Genomic DNA, 25,000 nt, shown 5'->3' with positions numbered 1-25,000 from the left:
CTCCTCACAGGAATCGATTTCAAAATCAGAACCATTGAGCTGAACGGAAAGAAAATCAAGCTGCAGATATGGTGAGATGCTTGTTTGTCATATAAATATGCGGCGCTAAGTTGCGTTTTAATGTATCCGGTTATATCATCGTTTACACGTCCTCTTCAGGGAAGGCCGTGTAAACAGTGAGTGTGCTTAAAAAGATAATCATTTCATAAATGACTCATTAGGGTACAGAATGTTTTTGCTTTTACTAAATTTTTTTTAAAAATTATCCTTTATTTAAAATAAAATATTGAAACTTTGCCCACGTTCTCAAATATTTATGCAGTTATTAATTTGCAGTTATTAGGATTTCAACACTTGAAATAACTTGGGGTGGCATGGTTGATTAAGGTGGCCTCACAGCAAGAAGGTCATTGGTTCGAGCCTCGGCTGGGTCAGTTGGCATTTCTGTGTGGAGTTTGCATGTTCTCCTCGTGTTGGTGTGGGTTTCCTCCGGTTGCTCCGGTTTCCCCCACTGTCCAAACATATTTGCTATAGGGGAATTGGGTAAGCTAAGTTGGTTGTAGTGTGTGTGTGTGTGTGTGTGTGGATGTTTCCCAGTACTGAGTCGCAGCTGGAAGGGCTTTAGCTGCGTAAAGCATATGCCAGACTAGTTAGTGGTTCATTCTGCTGTAGTTACCCATGATAAATAAAGGACTAAGCCGAAGGAAAATGAGTGAGTGATAATATTATTGATGATGATATATTGTGCAGCTAGTGTGATTGATAAAGGGCAGGGCGTGTGGACGGTAGTGTTACGGTATAAACCATCCGCACGCTCCCTCCATCTGCTCACTCTGCAGGATGTTTACATGCAGCGCTGGGAAATAATTCAGTGCAAACTCATGTCAAGAGCCCAATGACAAAGGAAGGAAGGACCGAGGTGAGGATGTGTACTTTCGTGTGACTCTTTGGTTGTTTTACAGGGACACGGCAGGACAGGAGAGATTTCGGACGATCACCACGGCCTACTACAGAGGAGCTATGGTAAAAACACTGCTGAATACTGCTCATTTGGCTTATGACGGTATCAGATTGTCTTGTTGAGGCTATAATATACAGTTGAAGTCGAAATTATTCGCCCTCCTGTGAATTTTATTTTATTTTTTAAATATTTCCCAAATGATGTTTTACAGAGGAAGGAAATTTTTACAGTATTTTCTATAATATATTTTCTTCCAGAGAAAGTCTGATTTGTTTAATTTTGGCTACAATAAAAGCAGTTTTAACATTTTTAAAAACTATTTTTAGGTTGTTATTATTAGCTCCATAAGGTATATATATATATTTGATAGTCTACTGAACAAACCATCGTTATACAAAGATTTGCCGAATTACACTAGACTTTAAGCTGAATACAAGTATCTTGAAAAATATCTAGTCAAGTATTATTTACTGTCATCATGACAAAGATAAATCAGTTATTATAAATGAGTTATTAAAACTGATGTTTAAAAATGGGTTGAAAAAAATTATTTTCTTTAAACAGAAACTGGAGAAATTCTACAGATTAACAAAGTGATTTTTATTGATATTTTAGTAGTTTGAAATAATATAATATGTAAAAAATATTATAGAGAGAAATATATATTTATTTTATAAACATAATTAAATATATTATAATTATACAATTGTTCATCTTCACTATCTTTTTCACCCACCACTATGTAATTCATGAAATGATCTGCCCAGGGTCCTGACCTACACCTAATTGAAAATCTTTCGAAAATCCTTGGCAACAAAATTATGGCTAAGAAATCACTACTGTCAGTGAACTGTGGAAGAGAAAATTAGTTGTAACCTTAATTTACGCAGCAATCATTGCTGTTCTCTAAGGATTTTTCTCAAAGAGTCTGAGTTATTATGTAAAACGCTGTTGTACTAGCATGGTGGAGCCACAACTATAATTCCTTCAGAATTCAAACCATCAAAATTACTTCTAAAAAAGTATTTATTATTTATTTCTAAAATTATTTCTAAAAAAGTAATAAAAAAAAAGTTGTAATTTGGATCTCCGCTGTATTTTAAAATGTTGAATGAATGCTTTTTATTTTCAGGGCATTATGTTGGTGTATGACATCACCAGCGAGAAGTCGTTCGAGAACATTAAGAACTGGATACGCAATATTGAGGAGGTAATGGACAATATCTGCACATTTACTTGTACAGCACTAAGTGATGAAGTATTTTTCCATTATAAAACAGATCTTGATTTGATTAGTACACTGCATGTCCAATGAAATTACAGGGACATTTTATTATTATTGTTACTATTATTATTATTACTGTTATATTATTATTATTAATATTATTATTAGAATTTATTATATTATTATTATTGTTGTTGTTATAGATATTATTATTATTTTTATTATTTATAATTATATTGATATTGATAATATCATTATTATTATTATTATTATTATTATTATTATTGTTGTTGTTGTTATTATTATTATTGTTATTGATATTATTATTATTATTATATTATTGTTGTTGTTGTTATAATTATTATTATAATTATTGTTATTATTTTTATTATTATATTATTATTATTATTATTATTATTATTATTATTAATAATATTATTGTTATTATTATTATTACTATTATTATTATTATTATTATTATTATTATATTATTACTGATGTTATTATTATTATTATTAATAATATTATTGTTATTAGTATTATTATATTATTACTGATGTTATTTTTAATTTATTATTACTGATGTTATTATTATTATTATTATTATTATTATTAATATTATTGTTATTATTATCATTACTAATATTATTGTTATTATTATTATTATTATTATTATTATTACACTGTAAAACCCAAGAGTCAACTTTAGCAAATGAAATGAGTGTAGCCGACTCAAAATGTACCGAACTTTAATTCTACTCATTTGAAAAGAGTTTTGAACTCAGTGTTGAAGGTAATGAGTTAATTAAATACCTCATACTTCAACTTAAATGGAGTAAGTTCACAATACTTATACAGATTAGTTTTTAACTCAAATGATTTGCAGCAATCAGTTTCCTCAAGTGGTTCGAGTTGCCTTAGATGATTTGAGTTCTCTTCATTTATTGAGTTTTTAATAAATGTGCTCAAATTGCTTCGTTTACTCAAATGGATTATGTTCACAGTACTCATTAGCATTAGTTTTAGAACTTAGATGGTTTGTTGCAATCGGTTTGAGTTACCTTAACTTTTAAAAAAAAGTTTTTCAGTGTATTATTATTATATTTAATTTATTTATCATTCATCTTGGCATATATATATAATAAAACATGTTAAAAACACACTAGCAACATGCTAAATAACAAAAAAGCTTACGCTAAAACATGTTAGAAAATATTAATTTGTTTAAAGGTAAAAAACTTTAATTGACAAAAATAAAAATTGAGTTATTAATTATTCACCCTTATGTTCTTCCAAATTATGTATTATATTTAATTTATGGAGTTTATTTATTCATATACTATTTACATTTCAGCATGCATCGTCTGACGTAGAGAAGATGATCCTGGGAAATAAATGTGACATGAACGAACGAAGGCAGGTGTCCAAGGAGAGAGGAGAGAAAGTAAGAAAGCTTTACAGAAGAATCAAAAATAGACAATAAATAGATGATGAGTGATGTTGGATATAATGTCCTAATGTGATCTTGTAGCTGTTTGCTAATAAGTGTTTTGTCATTTTTAACATGGTCTTCAGCTGGCAATTGATTACGGGATCAAGTTTTTGGAAACGAGTGCTAAAACCAGCATAAATGTTGAAGAGGCCTTCTTCACCCTCGCCAGAGACATTATGGCTCGACTCAACAGAAAAATGGTGAGTGTTTACATTACAGGGCTGCTACAAACATGAAAACAACTAGTTAAAGTATGCCAGCGGTGTGCTAAACAACATGTTAACACATACAGCACAAGAGCTAACCATGATATAATTGTAGTAAAAGTTTAGTAACCATGTTTTTTTCTGGGACATTCTGTATAAAACTTTAAATGACCTGTTTTACTGGAAGTACCATGATTAAACTGTGCTCATTGTAGCATGGTTGGCTCATTACCATGGTTTTAATATGCTATGTTGTTCTGTTTTTGTTTTATGGTTAATGCTATGCTAACTCACGCTATCGTAAAACTAAAACATGCTAACAACATGAAAATTTATGTTAGCAAAATGTTAAAACCATCCATGTAGTTTCTAAAGTGTTTAAGTACATACTAGCAACAATGCTAAATCAATCTAGCAATGTGCTACCTATGCTAGGAAAATGAAAACATGCTAGCAACCTTTTACTTCATGGTAGCAAAATGTTAAACTCACTAGAAACATGATAACAACATCGAAATCCATGATTACAATGTGTTAAGACGTTAAACATTTGAACAATATAGTAATTAATTCTTGCATAATTTATGAATGTTAAAAACATGATAGCAAAATGCTAATTAACAAAAATGCTTATCCGTAAACATGCTAGCAAAATGCTAATTCTTGTTAAATGGTTAGTTCACCCAAAAAGGGAAATTAAGTTATTAAGTACTCACCCTCACGTCGTTCCAAGACCTTTGTTGATCTTCAGATATTTGTGGTGAAATTGGAGAGCTCCCTCATCCTCCAAGAACAGCTACAGTCCAGAGTCATTTAAAGTCCAGAATAAAACTACAAACATCTTCAAAACAGACTATGTGCCTTCAGTGGTTCAATTGCAATATTATCAAGCTATGAAAATACTTTAGTGTGTATAAAAAACAACTTATATAAGACTAGTGTAGTAAGACTGTGCAACTGTCTCTGTTTGAAACAAATAAACTGTTGAACAAAGTCTTCCATCCATCCATCCGTCCGTCCATCCATCCTTCTTTCCATACTTCCTTTCTTCCTTTCATCAATCCGTTCATCCATCCTTTCTTTCCATCATTCCTTCCTTCTATCCATCCATCCATCCATCCTTCTTTCCATACTTCCTTTCTTCCATCCATCCATCCATCTCTCCCTTCTATCCATCCATCCTTTTTCTTTCCATCATTCCTTTCTTCTATCCATCCATCCATCCTTCTTTTCATACTTCCTTCTTTTCTTCCTTCCATCCATTCATCTATCCATCCATCCTTTTTTCTTTCCATCATTCCTTCCTTCTATCCATCCATCCTTCTTTCCATACTTCCTTTCTTCCATCCATCCATCTCTCCCTTCTATCCATCCATCCTTTTTCTTTCCATCATTCCTTTCTTCTATCCATCCATCCATCCTTCTTTTCTTCCTTCCATCCATTCATCTATCCATCCATCCTTTTTTCTTTCCATCATTCCTTCCTTCTATCCATCCATCCATCCATCCTTTCCATCCTTCCTTCTTTTCTTCCTTCCATCCATCCATCTCTCCCTTCCATCTTTTTCTTTCCATCATTTCTTCCATCCATCCATCCATCCATCCATCCATCCATCCATCCATCCTTCTTTCCATACTTCTTTTCTTCCTTCCATCCATCCATCTCTCCCTTAATCCATCCGTCCTTTTTCTTTCCATCATTCCTTCCTTCTATCCATCCATCCTTCTTTTCATACTTCTCTCCTTATTTTCTTCCTTTCATCCATTCATCTATCCATCCATCCTTTTTTCTTTCCATCATTCCTTCCTTCTATCCATCCATCCATCCATCTTTCCATACTTCTTTTCTTCCTTCCATCCATCCATCTCTCCCTTCATCCATCCATCCTTTTTTCTTTTCATCCATTCTTCCTTTACATTTTTCCTTTCCTCCATCCATTCTTCCCTCTTTCTATCCTTCCTTCCCTCCTTCCATCCATCCTTCCTTCTATCTATCCATCCATCCACCATTTCTTCCATCCATCCATACTTTTTTCTTTCCATCCATCTTTCCTTCCATCTTTCCTTTTTTCTATCCATCCTTCCTTTCATCCATTCTTCCTTCCATTATCCTCTCCATATATCCATCCTTCCTGCCTTCCTTCCATCCATCAATCCCTTCCTTCCATCCTTCCTTGTAAATTGGTTGAAGCAAACTGAAAGCGTCTCTGTGTTTTTATTGAGCAGAATGATGGCAGTCAAGCGGACGGCGGTGGGCCGGTGAAGATTTCAGAGAAGCGCTCCAAAAAGCACAGCATCTTCAAGTGTGCTCTGCTGTAAGAGTCTCGCAGCGAGGAGATTCGCTCTGCCGCAGCCAGAAACTCTCCTGCTGGTGTAACAAATCACAGCAGCCCTGCAAAAGAGCCACAAAATCAGGCTCAAGAACGTGCCAAGGCTCGCGTTTCCAAGCCCTTAACGTCAAGACGAAACCGAGGAGTGATACCGTTTCACTTGGCAGAGTCACAATAGGAGACGATTCCTTTGTTGTGTGTTGATTGTGTCGACAGATGATGGATCGAATATGGTTTTGATGTTTCTTTTTCTAAATATTCTATATGGGCACAGCACATGCAGTCCTAAAACATTTGCTGCTGAAGGCTTCGATGTATCGCATACAGTGTTTCTGAATTAGTTTGTGTGTTTTATGGCCTTTTATACACTGTGTTACTGCACCGGTTCAGAAATGTAAGATATAATGTGTAACATGAAGAATGGCAGTGAGTTAAAAGCACTTTACATGTCATTCAGACTCCCGTTTTTCCTGGGAGTCTCCCGTATTTCAGACCCATCTCCCGCCTCCCTCCCGTTTTTGTTATTTCTCCTGGAAAGCTGCTGTAATTTCAACCATCCTCAGCATTTTGGTATGGTCTGTGAAACCATTGGGTCGCCAACATTGTTATAGGATCCAATCACAACGGCTGCCGCAGTACCCGGTTCTCAACAGTGTTATTCAGACACCTCACACCTAAACCTAACTCCCCCAGTCTCCCGGATTTTCAGGGACAGATGTTGGCAGGTATGTCATGATGGTCAGGTTTCAAAAGGGAACAACACAAAAATCACAGTCACCCAAAGACATTTGGTCAGACTGCACGTCTTGATTTTGCCAAGTACAATGCGATCCTGGATTAACATCTATGTTGTTCCTGAAACGGGCATCGCTACAGGCCCTATGACCGATACGGGCCCTATGACAACATTCTGATCTGGGCTGTCGTGGACTAAAGTGAAGAGCGGGGGTGGGATGAGAGGTTGAGGTATAAATCAACCTTAGTAACTCTGGTAGCTCCAAAATGGTGTGGGCTCTTAAAATAGTCATAACTTTCATTTTTGTTCGAAAATATAATACATACTTATCCCCCACCCTTAAACCCAACCATAACTGTAAATCATTCCCAAAATCAGAGGTGAATAACTGTTGGATAGCACTTATGAAGAAGTGCATAAACCGAACCGTAGGCCTAAACTTAACATCAACGGTAAGTGTAACACTTAATTCTGATTGGCCGATTTGAATGCTGTTCCAGAATCAACATAGATGTTAATCCAGGAACATGTCCTACTTGGTGAAATCAGGTTGGCGGTGCCGAACTTAAGAACCAACCATATTAAAGGGGTAGTTCACGCAAAGAAAGGAAATTTGGTGTTAATTTTGTGACCTTTACGTCACTTTAATAATTTAATTATTTGTTTACAACATTTTTTAAAGCTAAAATCATAATTCTTGGTGATTTTTATCAAATTTGAGTTAAAAAAAAAAACAGCCTGATCTCACAAGGAAACGTAAGTATTTTACGTTTTGTCAGTTTAGTGGCTAATTTGTACAGTCGTATGAAAGTTCAGTCGTATGAAAATGTACGATTTTAAAAAGGAGGCGTGGCACCCAACCCCTCCCCTAACCCCAACCGTCATTAGGTAATGAGCAAATCGTACTAAATTGTACAATTTAGATCATACCAATTCATACGAATTAGCCACTAAATCAAAAAGTTACAGATTGCCGCGAGACTGCATGGAAAAAAATCATATACAGGCAAAACAAAAGCGATTCCTATGGCTAATGATGACAGATTGTGGTTTTATGATCACAAGAAACTTTACATCATTTATTCATTTACCTTTGGCTTAGTCCCTTTTTTATCAGGGGTCTCCACAGCAGAGTGAACCGCCAACTATTCTGGCATATGTTTTACGCGGTGGATGCCCTTCCAGCTGCAAACCAGTACTGGGAAACACCCATGCACACTAAGGCCAATTTAGTTCATCCAATTCACTTATGTCTTTGGACTGTGGGGGAAACCGAAGCACCCGGAGGAAACCCACGCCAACATGGGGAAAACACGCAAACTCCACACAGAGTCCCAGCCAGGACTCGAACCAGTGACCTTCTTGCGGTGAGGCGACAGTGCTAACCACTAAGCCACCATGCCGCAACTATACATAATTTACAGTATTATTTTTTATCATCATTTGACAGTTTTTTCATCATTTCATAGGTTTAAATTGTCTTGCCTTTATATTTTTATATAAGCATGTAAGCTTTACTGAAGAAGAAAGTAGCCACCTAGATATTTTAATTGGTTTATTTTTTGTGGTGTGTGAACTGTCTCTTTAAGAAAAATAAATCATGCCTTTATTTAAGTCTTAGAGTTGTAAAATATATGTAAATTAAATTCAGTCCAGCATTTGTGATTTGTAAATATCATTTAGTCAACATGATGATTATTAGCTATTAGTGTTAATCTCAGGCTGTTTGGCCATGTGAACACACATATGCGTCCTCTAACCACTGATGCTCATGAAAACACACAGAGTGAAACGGAGCTTTCATTTGATTTCTCTTGCCTTTTTAGCCCTTTGTATATTTTTATTTGATTAAAAATATCCAGTGCATTTTTGATATCTACATTTATATTGTACAAGCAATTTTGTTTACTGTTTACATTTTGTTTCTCACCATAGGCTCTTAAAAGAAATGTATAGTTCCCAAAAAGTGTGTGTATTATGCTTGTATTGTCAATGTCATCGTTTTAGAGCGAAAGCAACTGGGTAAATTTGTGATATGTGAGACATTTTGTTCTCCAATTCAAACTGCACTAAAGAGTTTGTGCGAAATAGAACAGATTACAGCAATAAAAAATACTTCATCTACTTGTGCTAATACTGGGAACGGAACGCCTTGGATCTGTTTTCATGAATCTGTCATACTTTTAAAGTGTCGACGATCAACATATCACTTCAGCGAATGTAGCATGACCACTGATATTCAGATGGGACCATTGTTATGCATGTGTTTTCGTTCATATCTGTTATTGTGCTAATGGACATGTAACGCAACCTGTTACCCGAAGAAAAGCTACTATAGGCTCATTTAAATGTGTTAAAATCTTGAAGAAATGTGAACAAGAATTTCAAGTGTGGTTTTATTAACTGTAGAATTTTATAAAACATAGTAAAATACTGCATAATCCTTCATTTTTGTCATGGCTTTATTATTGTCCTCCTTTTTCCTCCCAAGCATCATCCAGAACAGCAGATGGCGCCATTACACAGCTTTATCCCGTCAATAAAACAAGCCTCTGATACAGACTGCAAACATTTTGCACTGAGGTAGACTCCTTTTGTACTTTGACTAGTTCAGTTTGCATAGCCTTACTTTAAGATCATCTCTATATTGTGTTTCATGCCAAAAACATCTTAACCATAACACTTTCTGTTATTCTGTTCCTTAAATAATACTGATAGAAATGCCTTCACAAATAATGAACTGTTCCCTACCGAAAAAAAAACAGCTTAAACCAGCCTAGGCTGGTTTTAGCTGGTCAACCAGGCTGGTTTTAGAGGGGTTTTGGCCACTTCCAGGCTGGTTTCCAGCCATTTCCAGCCTGGTCTTAGCTGGTCAGGCTGGGAGATGACCAGCGAAAACCAGCTTGACCAGCCTAGCCAGGATGGAAGCCCAGCCAAAAGCAGCTATGTCCAGCTTAAACCAGGCTGGTCAAGCTGGTTTTAGCTGGATTTAGCTGGTCATTTTCCAACCAGACCAGCTAAAACCAGGCTGGAAATGGCTGGCCAAAACCCCTCTAAAACCAGGCTGGTCAACCAGCTAAAACCAGGTAACCAGCCTTGGCTGGTTTAAGCTGGATTTTTCAGCAGGGTTGCTACTCCGTTAACTTATTACTCAGTTAGCATATGCTGCTAATGTAAGTATCTAATGTTACAGGTGGATGAACTGACTTAAATGTCGTGCTCTTGTCTGCATAATGTATCACCTGCTGATTTTTCCCCTTATGTCTATGGCAGGAGTGTCCAAATGTGTTTCTGGAGGGCCAGTGACCTCTGGAGTTTTGCTTCAACTTTGATTAAATGCATGTGAACAAGCTAATCAAGCATTTTAGGCTCATTACCCTGCTTAAAAAAACTGCATAGGCTGGTTGGCTGGTTGAACAACGTGTTTTTAGAGGGATTGTGGCCATTTCTAGGCTGATTTCAGCAATTCCAGCCTGGTCTTTGCTAGTCAGGCTGGGAAATGACCTGCTAAAACCAGCTTGACCTGCCTGATTTAAGCTGAACATAGCTGGTTTTGGCTGGGCTCCCAGCCTGGCTAAGCTGTTCAAGCTGGTTTTAGCATGTCATCTCCCAGCCTGACTAGCAAAAACAAGGCTGGAAATCGCCAAACCCCTCTTAAACCAGGCTAGTCAACCAGCTAACCAGCTTGGGCTGGTTTAAGTAGTTTTTTTCAGCAGGGAGAAATGTCGAACCACAGGTTTTATGGTGTGTTGAAGATGCCGGAAAAATCGTACTTACAAGTTGAATGCACAAGAATGTTATGATGGCTGTTTTCGAAACACCGCTTCATGAAGCTTTGAAGCCTTTCTAAATCTCTTGTTTTGGAGGATGTATTAAATAAGCATGGTCACATGATTTCAGTAAGCAGGGCTTCTTGTTATGTTACTACCGTTTCAAATCATTCTGAAAACTCAATGTTTATTAGCTGGGGCGATCTGAGTGATGCCATTAAATCCATGTGAATCATGCGGGTTCATGCAGATCGCCCTCTAGTGGTTAATCAATGAAAAGGTTTCATTGGTTTTACCTGATCTTGGATCAGTTTTAGAAGTTTGTAGATGTTTTAGTCTGAAGAATGAAAGAATAATATTAGTTAATAGTTTCTTGTTGGAGCCACAACGGAACAAACAATAGACAATCCTTGAAAATATATAAAAGAATGCATATTGTGCAGATTTTTAATAATAGTATATAAGCTAAGCGCAATTATAGGTTACACTTAAAGTGAATGCTTCAAGTCATTTTGTGAATCAACTGTTCTGAAGCTTTTTCTCCCATTTTCTCTCAAGTTATGAATTTTCTCTTAGTCCTGAATTTCCAGGTTGGGGCCAAGTCGGCAAGAAACATGGCAGAATTGTTGGATACAGTGTTTGTCAGTCTCTTTATTTACTAAAAAGACAAGCTTTTTGAATGTGACGGCATTGTAATACAACAACGATTACGTTTTTATATGATTAGATTTAAGTGGCCTCATAAATTATTTTCAAAACTATTAAAAAATGCAAAACACACCTGATGCGAATCCTTTGCTTCTCATTTCTTATCAGGAGAGTTAACAAAGCCTGCTGTAAATTCTGTACATCATAATTACGACTTGTCAAATAAGTACTAATGTCCCAGGAGGAGGAATTGAACATAGCTTTAGAGCTGGTTGGACGTAAATGGTTAGTAATGTTGGCCATCCAGGATCAAGATTGGACACCCATGGTATATGGCTATGGCTCATTCAAATGTGTATCATCAGTCTGGTGTGCTGCTGGCTTCGCTGGATCCTCAGGAGAGTCTCCACAAGCTCCAGCAAGGTCTCTTTCACTGGTCGACCCGTAGGCTCTTTTCAAGCTGTTTCCTAAAGACTTGCAGGACTTGGTAGACCAGCTTTTGGATCTCCCAGGAAGGAACATCGTGTCCTCTGGCAGGAGCAGATGGCTGCCGTCAGAGTCACAGGGAGTTGCGATTGTTGTTACCTCATCTGTTTTTTGTCCATCTTGCTTCTCCGTTCCTTCCTCCTTTCCGTAGCTTCCTTCAGGATCACCTGGTTCTCTTGCCGTCTCCAGCTCAGTGTTCGCTATGTCATTCCTTTCTTCCTGATTCATCTGATCTACTTCTGGCAATGTCACCCCTTCTGCTTGTGTCTTGTTTATTCCATCTTCAATTACCTCCTGAGCTCCTTCATGATTCACTGCTTCATCAGAAGCATCTAGTATCTTCTCACCATCTTGCAATCCTATCTCTTCTTTACTGTGTCTGGAAGAAGATCTTGGCCTCTGGTCCTCAGTATGTTCCTGTACCTTGAAACTGTCCTTAAACTTGTCGATCTCATCTACTAAGGGTCTAACCATTGAAACCTTTGGTGTCTGACCGAAAAGACTAGCATGCACCTTATACTCATAGCCAGCACTCCAACGCCTTGAAGAAGCAGATCCATCAATTCCTTCTCCATCTTGACTTGCTTGTCTTCCTCTTGCTTGATTGTACAAGATCGTGCTCTTAGACCTCCGCACAGTGGTCGGGGATTTGCTTTGTACTTCTGAGGGATAGTATCTGAATGCTGCAACCTTTTCCAGAGGGTAAGATGTAGTTGCCTGAAGCTTGGTTCTCTCCATCGTCAAGGCTTGTTTTAGTGTGTCACTTTCCAAAGAAGCCGTTGGGTTTTCAGGAACTGTCGATTTGGGAGATTCTGCCTTTGTGCCTTCAACTTCATCACCTTTCTCACAAGGGAAGATTCTGATGTCCACACATGAACCGAGGCGTCTTTTTACCCCTGGAACATCTACTTCTAGGTTCTGGCCATATTCTTTTGTGTTGACACTTGTTGTACTCTGTGTTTTATTCGGATCTCCCTCTTTCTCCTCTGGTGGACGTTCATCAACACCGAGGTAATAGCGGTAGAGGCTGTACCCGTCAGCACTGTTGATGCTACTGTGACGCTGCAGAGATGAGGGATCGCAAATCGAGGAGGCTGTAGAGCGGCTCCGGGTCAGTTCAGAGTGGTCGATTCCTACCAGTCTTTCTAAGGCATTCACCATTCGACCATTGATATCCTCTAACTGGGACAACCGGAGGTCTACTGTCTGAAGGGAGGCCTTCATTGTGTTTTCCCTTTCATTAACCTCCTCCAGGCGCATAGACATGTTCTCGACCCTGAGCAGGAGCAAGATTATGTAAATGGATTCCGGTTCAAGCAGACATTAATGTACTAGTATTCCTGTAATGAAATTACCTTTCGTTTGTAACCCTGATGCGCTCATCGTTTGAGGAAAGTTGCTCGTCTTCTTTCTCCCTGAAATACTCCTCTACACATTGCTCCTCAAACTCGTACAGCATCTTCAGCTCATCCGGGGTGAGTATAAGCTCTTTATTAGGAAAACACAGCAATTAATCATCTCAAATTTATCAGTTGCATATTATTTGGTACAATAATCTTAAGACACTCACTCAGTCCTTTATCTTTCTCATCCAGTTCTCCCTCCTTTTTCTTGCTACAGCGGCAGCAGAGTTTGCGAAATAGGATGTAGAGGTGGCTCAAGATTATGAGCGGTGGAGGAAGCACAGGTCTGTCGTGAAAGGTCATGATGAGCTGATATCTCTGGAACTTCCACACCTGGTTGGAGATGGACTTAACCTCAAAGAATGTGTTGCTTTAATGGGAGGAAAAACACATGAAACTAGTGAATTACACTACTGAGATTGACCAGAGTTGCACCAATAAACATGTTTTGATAAAGTTTATTGGTCATAAAAGAGTTTTATGTTGCAACAAATCTTTTGCTCTTTGATTTTATGCCCTTAATAAGTGAAGTCTGTAATAGTAGGAGCCTTACTTGAAGACGGCAATGAGCAAGTTCACCAGCAGGATGTTGGCCACCAACAAGTAACAGGCCATGATGGCGGGAGTCAGCCAAGCTCCAGGGATGCACGGAGGAAGCTTCTTCCCATCCTCATCATATAGGTTTTCCCCACAGGGTGCTGTATAGAAAAAGCTTTTACATTATCATGCCAGAATCTGTGCTGGATTCACTTAAACAATTCCATTATACCATGGTTATTTTTCTTGAAAATTGAATGTTGAATGTTTAGCATTTTGCTTACGATTTATTTCCATAGCGTAAACTTCAGGACATTCCCGATGGACAGAGCAGAGATAAACAGTTAGTTAGTGCAATTGAAAACCAGAAACAAAGAAACACATGTGCAACAAAAAATAATCAAACCCAACATCTCAATCAAGAGACAGGCAACTAGAAACTGCTGCGATGTATATGTTCGATGGCTAACAGACTGAAATAACTACTATAATCTGACTGATAGTGTTTCTTGATTCAATTTAGAAAGCTACAAGACTGAATACGCAAAAGTTTCCTAACACAACGGGTACTTGGCATGATGTTCCAGCTTGGAAAGTATATACTCTATACAGCTTGGATATTAAACACTATAGCTTAGATGTGGCCAAGTCTCAAAATTCTCGAAAAACAACTAACCTGCCTGTAGCTATCTAGTAACCCCTGTTACTAGGGGTGTCTAAGTAGGGTTGGAGCACATCTCTGCAGGAATATGTCTCTACAAGACTAAACATGGCCACCCTAACATAAATAATGACAGGGATTATAGAGAGTTGCTGGAATTTTGGATCAGACTGTTGAAGGCCATCTATCTACCCTAGAGGCAGGAAACAAAATCTTACTATGAATTCTAGTCTTACGGTCTATCGAATCTGCAAACACCTCTCCATAGATCATCCAGTAGGGCATGTAGAAGATGTTGCGGGCCAGGCGCCATGTGGGCTCCTCATCTGGGTGGAGGATGGCCTGCCGTGCCACGCCAAAACTCATCAGGACCACCAACATGATCACCACAAAGTACAGCATGTCAATCATCTGCAAGATAAGTTGAAGGTCTTTCAAGTCAAGTCTGTATTGTTAATTATAAAGTATTACCATTGTTGTAGTGCATTACCATTTTCCCGATCATCATGACGTAGGGTCCGAGGTACTTGTTGACCCCGAATATGTCTAACACGCGGATGTACCAAAAGATGATATCCACGCAGTAGATCACACGGCCGTAGCCCATGTAAGGCTCATTTTGCAGCCTGAGTAGTAGCCCAAGCAAAAAGACAGAGATGGCCACTAGGTCTGTGATGTTCCAGTACTCCTCCAACCACACGTTAATCTTTTGCTTGAGCTTGCCTGGTTCGGACATCAAAATCTGATGTCGATAGAAATAGCTTCGATTAGTTTTGAATTCGCATTGATTTCTGGAGCTCCAATCGTGTCTTAACATTTACCTGTCTGACTTTCTCCAACCCCAAAGTGATGATGTACGAAATGACGATCCATTCTTGTAAAGACGGCCATCGCTCCATCTTCACCAGTACTACGTAATTGTACAGCATGAGATAGCCAAGATAGGAAATCTGTCCAATTCAAGAAAGTGTTCCATTCGGTCAATTTTCATTCCTACAACCCTACACTACCTGACTAAAGTCTTGTCGTCAAATCAAATTGTGAGAGCAACAAATAATAACCTGACTTCTAGTTGATCTTTCGGAAAAGTGGAGGAAGGTACATTTTTCTGATGAATCGTCTGTTGATCTGCATCCTAATCATCGCAAATACTGCAGAAGACCTACTGGAACCCGCATGGACCCACAATTCTCACAGAAATCAGTCAAGTTTGGTGAAGAACAAATCATGGTTTGGGGTTACATTAAGTATGGGGGAGTGCGAGAGATCTGCAGAGTGGATGATCAACATCAACAGCTCGAGGTATCAAGACATTTGCGCTGCCCATTACATTACAAACACACAGGAGAGGGCAAATTCTTCAGCAGGATAGTGCTCCTTATACGTCCTCCAAGCTCATGACGGAGTCAGACACCATATTCATTCTGTCTCCACTGCAGCAGGACTTTATATTGAATACTGGACATTATTTCTGTTCAGTGACAAGACTTTTGTCTAAGCAAAGTCAGACCTTACTGTCCTAATTAAATCATTAAAAATCAAGACATGATCATATTTTATTTAGGTCAAATAAGCGTCATCTAGAGGCCTTTGCCTTTCATATACAGTAAGCCACTTCTGATACCGAATGATCAACTAGAAGTAAACTTATTTTTCGTTGTTCCTAAAACTTGGATAGGCGATAAGACTTTTGTCAGGTAGTGTACACAGGAGAAGCACTTTGGGAAATAGATGGCTGAATATTGTGCTCACCGTATTGAACCAAAACTTGGTGAAAGGGGCGTTGTAGAACTCAAAGATTTTCGTCCCAATAGGAATACGCCTCATTTTCTTATTTCCATCCTCCTCGTCTCCTTTCTTAGAGGCTGCATCTGCATTGGCATCCTAGGTGTAAATAAGGTAGATTTACAACAAGTGCAATAAATACAATCTAATACCAAAACCTAATACTAGTCCATAATGCTTCTACTTCACCCTACCCCTCCATTTTAAGCATAACCATGAATGAGTTGGGGTACCTCCATTCTACTTTGGTTGGAGGAGTAGGGTTAGGGGGAAAGTGCTATACAAATAAAGATGAACTAAATAAACTTAAGAATTAAGGTCTTAATGTCCATTCAACAGCTTACAGATCTACAGGGAGGTTTGCTTGAAAAAGAAGAGTCGTCCACTTTACCCGAGTGGATCTTTCATCATCTTTGGTCTTTTTGTCTTCATCGGCCACAGCAACCTGATGAGACGTGTCATCTCCCAGACGGAAGTCCAACAGCAGGATAAAAGGTGGGAAAATGAGGCTGAGTATGACCTGGATGAGCATTCAGAAACAAAAGTGAAAAGCAAATCACAGCTAGGACAAATTATTATGCATTATTGTAATGAGCTACGTTTCTATCCACTTATTTTGGGAGCATTTTGGAATATTGCATAAAAATGCTCCAACCCAGACTCACTGCGGATACGTACCCAGGTCCTGGGGACAGGGAAACATGTAACCAAAGGTACATCTGCTCACAGTTTTTGTTTTTGCAAATCCACCAGAGGTCGCTGTGTACACTTTTTGATGATCAAAAATTCCTGTTCTCGCTTAAATCCACTAGAGGGCGTAATATACACTTCAGCCGACCAGGCCGACTTACTGTCGACTGAATTAATGATCAACTGACCCACTCACCCCCTTCTCTAAACCCAACCGATAGTGTTTTCAAAAGCAATCTAGAAAGAGAAAAGCCATCGCCGCTATGTGATTTCACCACATTTTCAGCCCTTTTTTAAAATTATTTTTAAAATTATTTATTCATTCATTCATTTTTTGCTTTTGTTTTACCTGGTTCCTGGAACTGTTCTTCATCAAACTCAAATGCAGTCATTGCGGTCAACTCAGCTCTGCATCCCAAGGCCACTGATGTGCACAGCTTACTACTGGGCAAACTAGTGACACCAGAAAAGCTGCCCATACGGAAGTAAGCAGTCACCGGTAGTGCGAAAAGGAACAAAAGCCGTGTCAGCGGCGTCATACAGCCCTATATTGGTGGTTTTCAAAACGAAATGCAGCCAGATGTACCTCTGAGTACATAATTTGTGCTCTACAGAAATGTATACAGGGGAACGTATCCACTATGAGACTGTTGCCATGCTCAATGAAAACAGCAAGATGTGCAAACGTTTTGAAAATGTGTATAAGATAATTTTAATTCATTCATTCATTTTCTTATCGGCTTAGTCCCTTTAATAAAATGGGGGTCACCACAGTGGAGTGAACCGCCAATTTATCCAGCATTTATTTTATGCCAGCGACGCAGTGGCGCAGTAGGTAGTGCTTTCGCCTCACAGCAAGAAGGTCGCTGGTTCGAACCTCGGCTCAGTTGATGTTTCTGTGTGGAGCTTGCATGTTCTCCCTGCGTTCGCATGGGTTTCCTCTGGGTGCTCCGGTTTCCCCCCACAGTCCAAAGACATGCGGTACAGGTGAATTGGGAAGGCTAAATTGTCCATAGTGTATGAGTGTGTGTGGATGTTTCCCAGAGATGGGTTGCAACTGGAAGGGCATCTGCTGCGTAAAAACATGCTGGATAAGTTGGCGGTTCATTCCGCTGTGGCGACCCCGGATTAATAAAAGGGACTAAGCCGACAAGAAAATGAATTTTCACCTGCAACCCAACACTGGGAGACACCCATACACTTTTGCATTCACTCATACACTACGGCCAATTTAGCTTATTCAATTGCCTTATACTGCATATCTTTGGACTGTGAGGGAAACCGGAGCATCCAGAGGAAACCATGTTGATGTGGGTTTCCTTCAGGTCCTCCGGTTTCCCCCCCAAGGACATGCTCTAATGGCAAATTGGATGAACTAAATTGCCCGTGGTGTATGAGTGTGTGTATGGGTGTTTCCCAGTACAGGGTTGGAAGGGCGTCCGCTGTGTAAAAAAAAACATGCTGGAATAATTGGTGGTTCATTCCGTTGTGGCGACCCGTGATAAATCAGAGACTACGCCGAGAAAAAATGAATGGATGAAGGAATGTTTTATGAAATACTTCAGTTTTGAGCAGGAATCTAATTTGCATCATGTGCAATGACAAAATAAAAACTGCCTCACCTTCAGCCCAGGGTTTTTGCCCATCCTCAGGCTGCCCATCCACATGTCTGTGAGCAGCATCTGGCTGCAGGTGTGGGCGATGAAGTCTCTGTGTTTAGCGGCCACCGCCAGCTTCAGACAGGTGGAGTTACTCCAGTTCTTTAACTCGTAGGTCAGCAGTTTCATGGCTAGCTGCTCGTCGTGTTTGTAAGACTGATCCAGCAACTCATAGGCCAAGGTTCCAAACTCTCTAAAATTGGCAGAAGAGTAAATTTACAGAGCATAAATGCAAATAAATACACTTATAGCACTATACCTCAATTTCTATGGTCAGGCATTCTCAAACCAACATCAACGCTCATACTGATACATTGTGTGTCTAGTTTAGTTATTTGCATGCAGTGAACTCACTTGGAGTTGTTGTCGAGGTCTTGAGAAATATCGTCCACCATCTCGCTCTGAGAGGACTCGTGGGCCATGCCTTTGAGGAGCTTACAGGCCACCAGAGCTTTGGCCATGCCCTCCTCGCCCCTCTGCCACAGGAATAAAGCCATCTTCTGCCTCTTCATCAGCACCGCCCACACCATCAGCTCGTGAAACGGGTAGTGGAAGCGACTGACCTCTGGGTCGTCCACGTCGATGTCCTCTTCCTCCTCTTTCTTCTTCTTCTGCTTCTTCTTGCCTTTTGACCTGGGCTCGTCATCCTGTTGAGGTAAGGGTGATATTTACATTAATGCATGTGGTTTGGGAATGTCATTACAAGAAGGTCAAATAACAGACGTGTACCTCCATTCCAAGCAGCTTCAAGGCTTTGGGCTATAAAAAAAAAGAGGACATTTGATTATTAGTGTTGTGATTTAAAGTTCACCCTTGAATGAATATGTCACGGGGAAGACCATGCAAACTCCACACAGAAATTCCAACTGGCCCAAGGACTCAAACCAGCGACCTTTTTGCTGTGTGGCAATTCTGCTACCCACTGCGCCCCCTTACACCAATACTAATCTAGAGATGTCAAATTATAACCTATTTACTCATTGTAACCTCCACATCTCACCCTCTTTAGTCCATAGAGATTGTTGTAAAGAGCTCGGAAGTTTTTCCGTGTGTAGTTGCAGCGATAGGCTCCGCCCATCAGGTACTCCACCACTAGTCCGATGTCAATCAATGTGATCTGGTAGTCTGGTGGGAGATTCCCCTTTGAAATCACAAGATCAGTGTTAGTTTGGTTAAAGAAACTCCACTAATCCACAACTCCCCTAAACAGTTTTACCACTTTTGAATGCATTCAGCCAATCTCCGGGTCTGGTGGAGCACTTTTAGTTTAGCTTAGCATAAATCATTGAACCGGATTAGACCATTAGCATCTCACTCAAAAAAATATTTTCCTATTTAAAGCTTGACTCTGCTGTAGTCACACTGTGAATTTAAACTGGTGGAAATTGAAAATTTGTTATTATGGTTAGGAACCATACTCAAGAATCAAGAAACATGGCTGCAGCAAGAACAGTTATATCACGCAGTACTGTTACCTTGTTATCTAACTGGGGACTACTCTGAGGTGCGACAAAATATAATTGCTGCAAAGACACAGTGTTTCCTCTAGGATTTTTTCCAGCTGTGGTGGCAGGCCTTTTACACAGATCTTTTTTTATCACAGATAAAAGCTGCTAAAGTGCGTTTATGTAATGAGTATGTCTCCAGAAATATTTATTAATGTCTCCAATAGACACCTACAGAGCGACATTAATGTGTCCTGAAGTAAAGTAATACAGCTATAAACTCCAGCAAGATAAAGTCATTGTATGCAGAACCATGGACCTTTATCTATAAATAAAGTATAATTATGGAAACTGTGTTCATCATAATTGAAAGCTACATCTTTTTCGCTAGCATCACGCATCACGCACCTGTTGGTCAGACAGTCAGCATTTAACCTTAAACGGTTTAAAGATTAATGCACAGCACTACTACGATTTGAGAAAAGTTCGATCTATTATAATTTACATATCTTTTAAGATATTTTGGTGTGATTATCACCCGCTATATTTAAAAAAAAAACACTAACGACTAAATGTTTTGACTGAAAAGCTGTAATGTAGTCTTGGTGGGTATGAATTTCGGTGTGGCCACCATGGAAGAATAAATGTAGCCAAAACCATGCAAACATACAACAGATTCTTGATTAGGGCAAAATGAGAGGATATTTCCTAGCCAAATTGACCTAGACAATAGCAATTTTTTCATAATTTTCCATCAGTTTAAGTACACAATGTTACTACAGAAAAGTCACACTTTAAAACAGTGAAAATATCGAAAAAATAATAATTTTAAGCGAGATGCTAATGGTCTAATCCAAATCAATGATTTATGCTAAGCTAAAAGTTCTTCTGCCAGACCTGGAGATCAGCTAAATGGGTTAAAAATGATAAAAAGAGGGGGTAAACTCAACTTGAATATTGTATATATGGAGAGTTGAGAGTATAGAAGTTGTAAAACTAGCCTTAAAAAGTAACGTGTTCCTTTAAGCTATATTTTTATCTTAAGAAATCATCAGTTGTAAAGATTCATGGATAAATTATTTACCTTTTTAACATCTCTTACTAAAATATGTAGAGTGTTGCCAGGACCCAGTTTCTGTTAGAAAAATACACACACACACACACACACACACACACACACACAAAGACACACAAGCCATAAGATTGTGTGCTATTGAGTAATAATATTATGAGAAATATTAAAAGATATGACAGCAGGCCCTGTATTTTTTTTTTCTCCTCAGTGGATTAGTGACTTGCTCTGATGCTGTGTTGTACTTCCTTTGAGTTAAGCTCCAGAATGATAATGGTTGTGGTGCTTACAGTGTTGTATAACTCCTCTAATCGAGGGATGGTTAGAAAATGGTGAATGTTTACACCGTTTTCTATCAGGAGCTTGACGAAATCCGTCCTGTCCAGAACCAAAGCGTCCATCATGGCCTGCTCGAGAGAGTTTACCTGAAGGGGGCGACAGAGGAGAAGATCAACACGTTTTGTTGATGCTGAAGGATTGCAGCATTGCAGTTTTTTGGTCATGGACCAGAACTGCTGGCTTTTTAAAGCAGGATTATAAACCCTGCCGTACTTACTATAGTGTTGTTTACAGCTGATACTGCTGAGTTAATGAACTAGCTGTTAGATAGTAATGCAATTCAATCCATAAACAAGAAATGGCTCTAAATGCCCAGATTAAAAAAATGCTATAGTAACTATTAACTAGATTAGTAAAATTTGTCGAGACAAACTTTGAGGCTGACTTGAAAAAGCCTGTTGGTAATTTTTTATTTAGTTTAAAACTAAAGATAGATAGATAGATAGATAGATAGATAGATAGATAGATAGATAGATAGATAAAAATAGTTTGTATAGGTACAGACAGATAGACAGATTCAATGTTAAGTCAATGGCAGTCACTTGCAATGGAAGTCTATGGGACGATTGCTAGGGTGCAGGGGTGCAGTATCTGGTTGTTAGGGTTTGGCTAGAAAGAAAGAAAGGCCATCAGTGATTGGCTGCTGGCTAGTCTGAGGCCCCGTTTACACTAGTGCGTTTTAGTTTTAAAACGGCGTTTTAGATCAAAAACGATCCGCGTCCACCTTAGTGCTTTACCTAGCGTCTTTGAACATATCTCCGTCCACACTACGCCACCAAAAACGTATATCACGTGACCATTCGTGCACTCTGGGCATGCGCGTTCTAGTATAAACAGAAAGCATGCGTGTACCTCTGCATTTGGTTATTGTTAGTCAACAAACGCCGGTTGAACATTAAACGCGATGGCAAAGAAAGCAAGAGAGGTATTTTTGTGGACAGACGACGAGGTCGAGCTGTTACTAAACGTAACAAATGAATAACTGCAGAATGGCGCCTAAAACAGACAATAGTGCAAACAACGCTCCCATTTCTGTGTCCATGTTGTTGTTTACAGTGAAGGCTGGTCTGCTGTCTTCCCGTAGCGTTAAAGCCATGTGTTATAGTCATGTGATAGGGGCTTGACGAATAATGGAAGGATACGCAATGACACAAAAGCCCCAATCAGGTAGCGAATCTCAGCAGCCCCGCCTCCGTTTTCAGATGTCTCCGTTTTCCCTCATCCACACTGAGACGGAGCAGCAGCGTTTCAGAATAAAAACAGCCTCTCCAGCGTTTCCAAAACGCTCCGTTTTCGGCGCTCGAGAACTCCGGCGTAGTGTGGACTGATTGCGTAACCGTAGCAAAACTCATGCGTTGTGTAAACGGGGCCTTAGTTAAATGAACTCAGCCATTAGTCTGTAGGACAGTCTGATGCAGAGTTACCCCCCCCCCCCCAACTGTTAAATGAAATATACACCCATGTTTTTTTACTACAGTAAACTTTATTGTATTGCAGTACAATATATACAGTTGTAGAAAACATAGTATATTGTTGGGTAATTACATTTCTACAGTTGTTGTGTTAGCATAGCAACTAATGAATTACCACAGATTAACTCTGGTACTTTACTATAGTACGGTTCAAAACGGTAATTTTTTCATGTAGGCTGAACCTAATAAAGTGGCCGGTGACGGTGTTATTTCAAATATAGTGTGTGGCGAACACACACGAGAAAGCGAAACCGCTCACGCTTTAGACGGCCTCGTAAAAAAGCTACGGGGCACAGGGTAGATTCTGCTCTTCTTCTTGGCTTTGTGGCTGTTCATCAAGACGACGACAAGGTTTGTTTGAGCTCGGGTCGACCATGGCTTGTTATTATATGTGTATATTTTTACAGAGTGATGTCTCGCTGTGTTCTTAAAAATGGCGATTTCGTTGTTTTCATTCACGCACCAGTGATGTATCTATTTAAAACAATAGTGTTCAGCTGTGCTTCTTTGCCTTTTGGTACTCTTTTGTCGTGCTATTGGAACGGGTACCTAAAAAGTAGTACGGTGCGGTTCACTTTTTGGTACCTTTTAACAGTGGAAACGGCCATAAAAGCGTCCCGAACTGAACCGTACTGTAGCACTCAGTGAAAATGGGCCAATCGTCTTCCACTTAATTCTCTAAACACTAACGGTTCCTTTGAATAATCAGCACTTGTTGTGTGTATTGCCTCCTCTTGTTGAATCGCTGAATGCCTCCTCAAATTGTAAGTCGCTTTGGACAAAGGCAATTACTAAATGACTAGATGTAAATGATGAAAACTGATTTAGACTTCATCTTACCCAGTTAAGTAGTTCTAGTTTTCTGGGGTCAGTTTCCTCTGGCTGTTCTGGTTTGGCTTTGCCTCCTTTGCCCTTTTTCCCTCTGGCCTTTCCTTTGTTACGCTGAGTTGCTCCTTTTTGCTTTTCTTGAGAGGGCGCGGAGATGGTGATGGCACTAGCTAGAGCGCTCGCAGGCTGTAAAAGCAAACATTTCCTCAGCTCCTCATTATATATAGTTGGTCAGATTAACGATTTCTGATTAACGGAGAGAAGATTGTTTTTCAACACATTCTAATCATAATAGTTTTATTAACTCATCTCTAATAACTGATTTATTTTCTCTTTGTCATGATGACTGTAAATAATATTTGACTGGATATTTTTCAAGACACCTTTAAACAGCTTAAAGTGACATTTAAAAGCTTCACTAGGTTAATTAGGGTAACTAGGCAGGTTAGGGAAACTATGACTTGACTTATAATACGGTGGTTTGTTCTGTAGACTGGTTCTTTAAACTTTGGTACGTGTACCACTAGTGGTACGCAGGCAGGCTTCCTTCTAGTGGTACGCGGAGGAATGAAAGGTGTCATGTACATGCTACACACATTTCAAAATGTATCAAATATGATGTATAAAATATGCCATATATGACATATAGCCTATATTTCTGATAATCTGCGACGTTTTTAACTGTGCAGAGTTGCAGTTGTTTACTGGGCCTACTACGCTACTGTATTTCAATACTGCTCATTTTTGGTGGTACCTGGAGAGACAATTTTTTTCTAAGGTGGTACTTGATGAAAAAAGTTTGAGAACCGCTGCTGTAGACTATCGAAATTATATTTCTTAAGGGGGCTAATAATATTGACCCTAAAATGATTCGTAAAAAATTAAAAACTGCTTTTATTCTAGCCGAAATAAAACAAATAAGACTTTCTCCAAAAAAAATAAATATATAGAAAATACTGTGAAAATTTCTATTCTCTGTTAAACATAATTTAGGAAATATTTGAAAAAGAAAAGAAAATTCACAGGAGGGCGAATAACTTTGACTTCAACCGTATATTTTAGTAAATCAGGGTTTCTGCAGGTCTCACAGAGTTAAATTTAAGACTTTCTAAGACATTTTAAGACTGTTATGAATGAAATTTTAGACCTATAAAGGGCTAAAGCCTCAGGAATTTTTCAAATGGCCCAGATGGAAAAAAAAACTTTATTTGGCCTATCAAAAAATTATTATAATTTAATACATTTAATAATACAAT

At 38.9% G+C, this 25,000-nt stretch overlaps 2 protein-coding genes across 12 annotated transcripts in view; one reads left to right on the top strand and one right to left on the bottom strand.

Moving 5' to 3' along the window:
* The window catches only part of LOC100535415 (ras-related protein Rab-8B), a 25,250-nt gene extending 15,854 nt beyond the window's left edge, over positions 1-9,396 (top strand). For both annotated transcript variants that reach the window (XM_087312557.1, XM_087312556.1), the window contains exons 2-7: positions 11-71; positions 963-1,023; positions 2,094-2,171; positions 3,541-3,630; positions 3,762-3,878; positions 6,111-9,396. In XM_087312557.1, the coding sequence (XP_087168683.1) occupies positions 1,021-1,023; positions 2,094-2,171; positions 3,541-3,630; positions 3,762-3,878; positions 6,111-6,203 (381 nt within the window). In that variant the 5' untranslated portion in view covers positions 11-71; positions 963-1,020 and the 3' untranslated portion in view covers positions 6,204-9,396. The remainder of the gene's footprint in view (positions 1-10; positions 72-962; positions 1,024-2,093; positions 2,172-3,540; positions 3,631-3,761; positions 3,879-6,110) is intronic.
* Positions 9,336-25,000, bottom strand: part of trpm1b (transient receptor potential cation channel, subfamily M, member 1b) — a gene marked incomplete at its 5' end in the record, with an annotated part of 155,870 nt that continues 140,205 nt past the window's right edge. For 8 of the 10 annotated variants that reach the window (NM_001442422.1, NM_001442420.1, NM_001442423.1 and 5 more), the window contains 17 exon segments: positions 9,336-13,130; positions 13,210-13,342; positions 13,425-13,627; positions 13,811-13,955; positions 14,079-14,099; positions 14,692-14,866; positions 14,946-15,197; positions 15,277-15,405; positions 16,208-16,339; positions 16,632-16,760; positions 18,553-18,781; positions 18,943-19,235; positions 19,318-19,347; positions 19,589-19,729; positions 21,118-21,168; positions 21,396-21,530; positions 23,757-23,930. In NM_001442422.1, the coding sequence (NP_001429351.1) occupies positions 11,705-13,130; positions 13,210-13,342; positions 13,425-13,627; positions 13,811-13,955; positions 14,079-14,099; positions 14,692-14,866; positions 14,946-15,197; positions 15,277-15,405; positions 16,208-16,339; positions 16,632-16,760; positions 18,553-18,781; positions 18,943-19,235; positions 19,318-19,347; positions 19,589-19,729; positions 21,118-21,168; positions 21,396-21,530; positions 23,757-23,930 (3,798 nt within the window). In that variant the 3' untranslated portion in view covers positions 9,336-11,704. 10 annotated transcript variants of the gene reach the window in all.

Source organism: Danio rerio, chromosome 25, assembly GCF_052040795.2.
Source record: "Danio rerio strain M-AB ecotype USA chromosome 25, GRCz13ab, whole genome shotgun sequence".
NCBI classification, from domain to species: domain Eukaryota; kingdom Metazoa; phylum Chordata; class Actinopteri; order Cypriniformes; family Danionidae; genus Danio; species Danio rerio.
The sequence above is the reverse complement of the archived record's forward strand: the minus strand, read 5'-3'. Positions and strand labels throughout refer to the sequence as shown.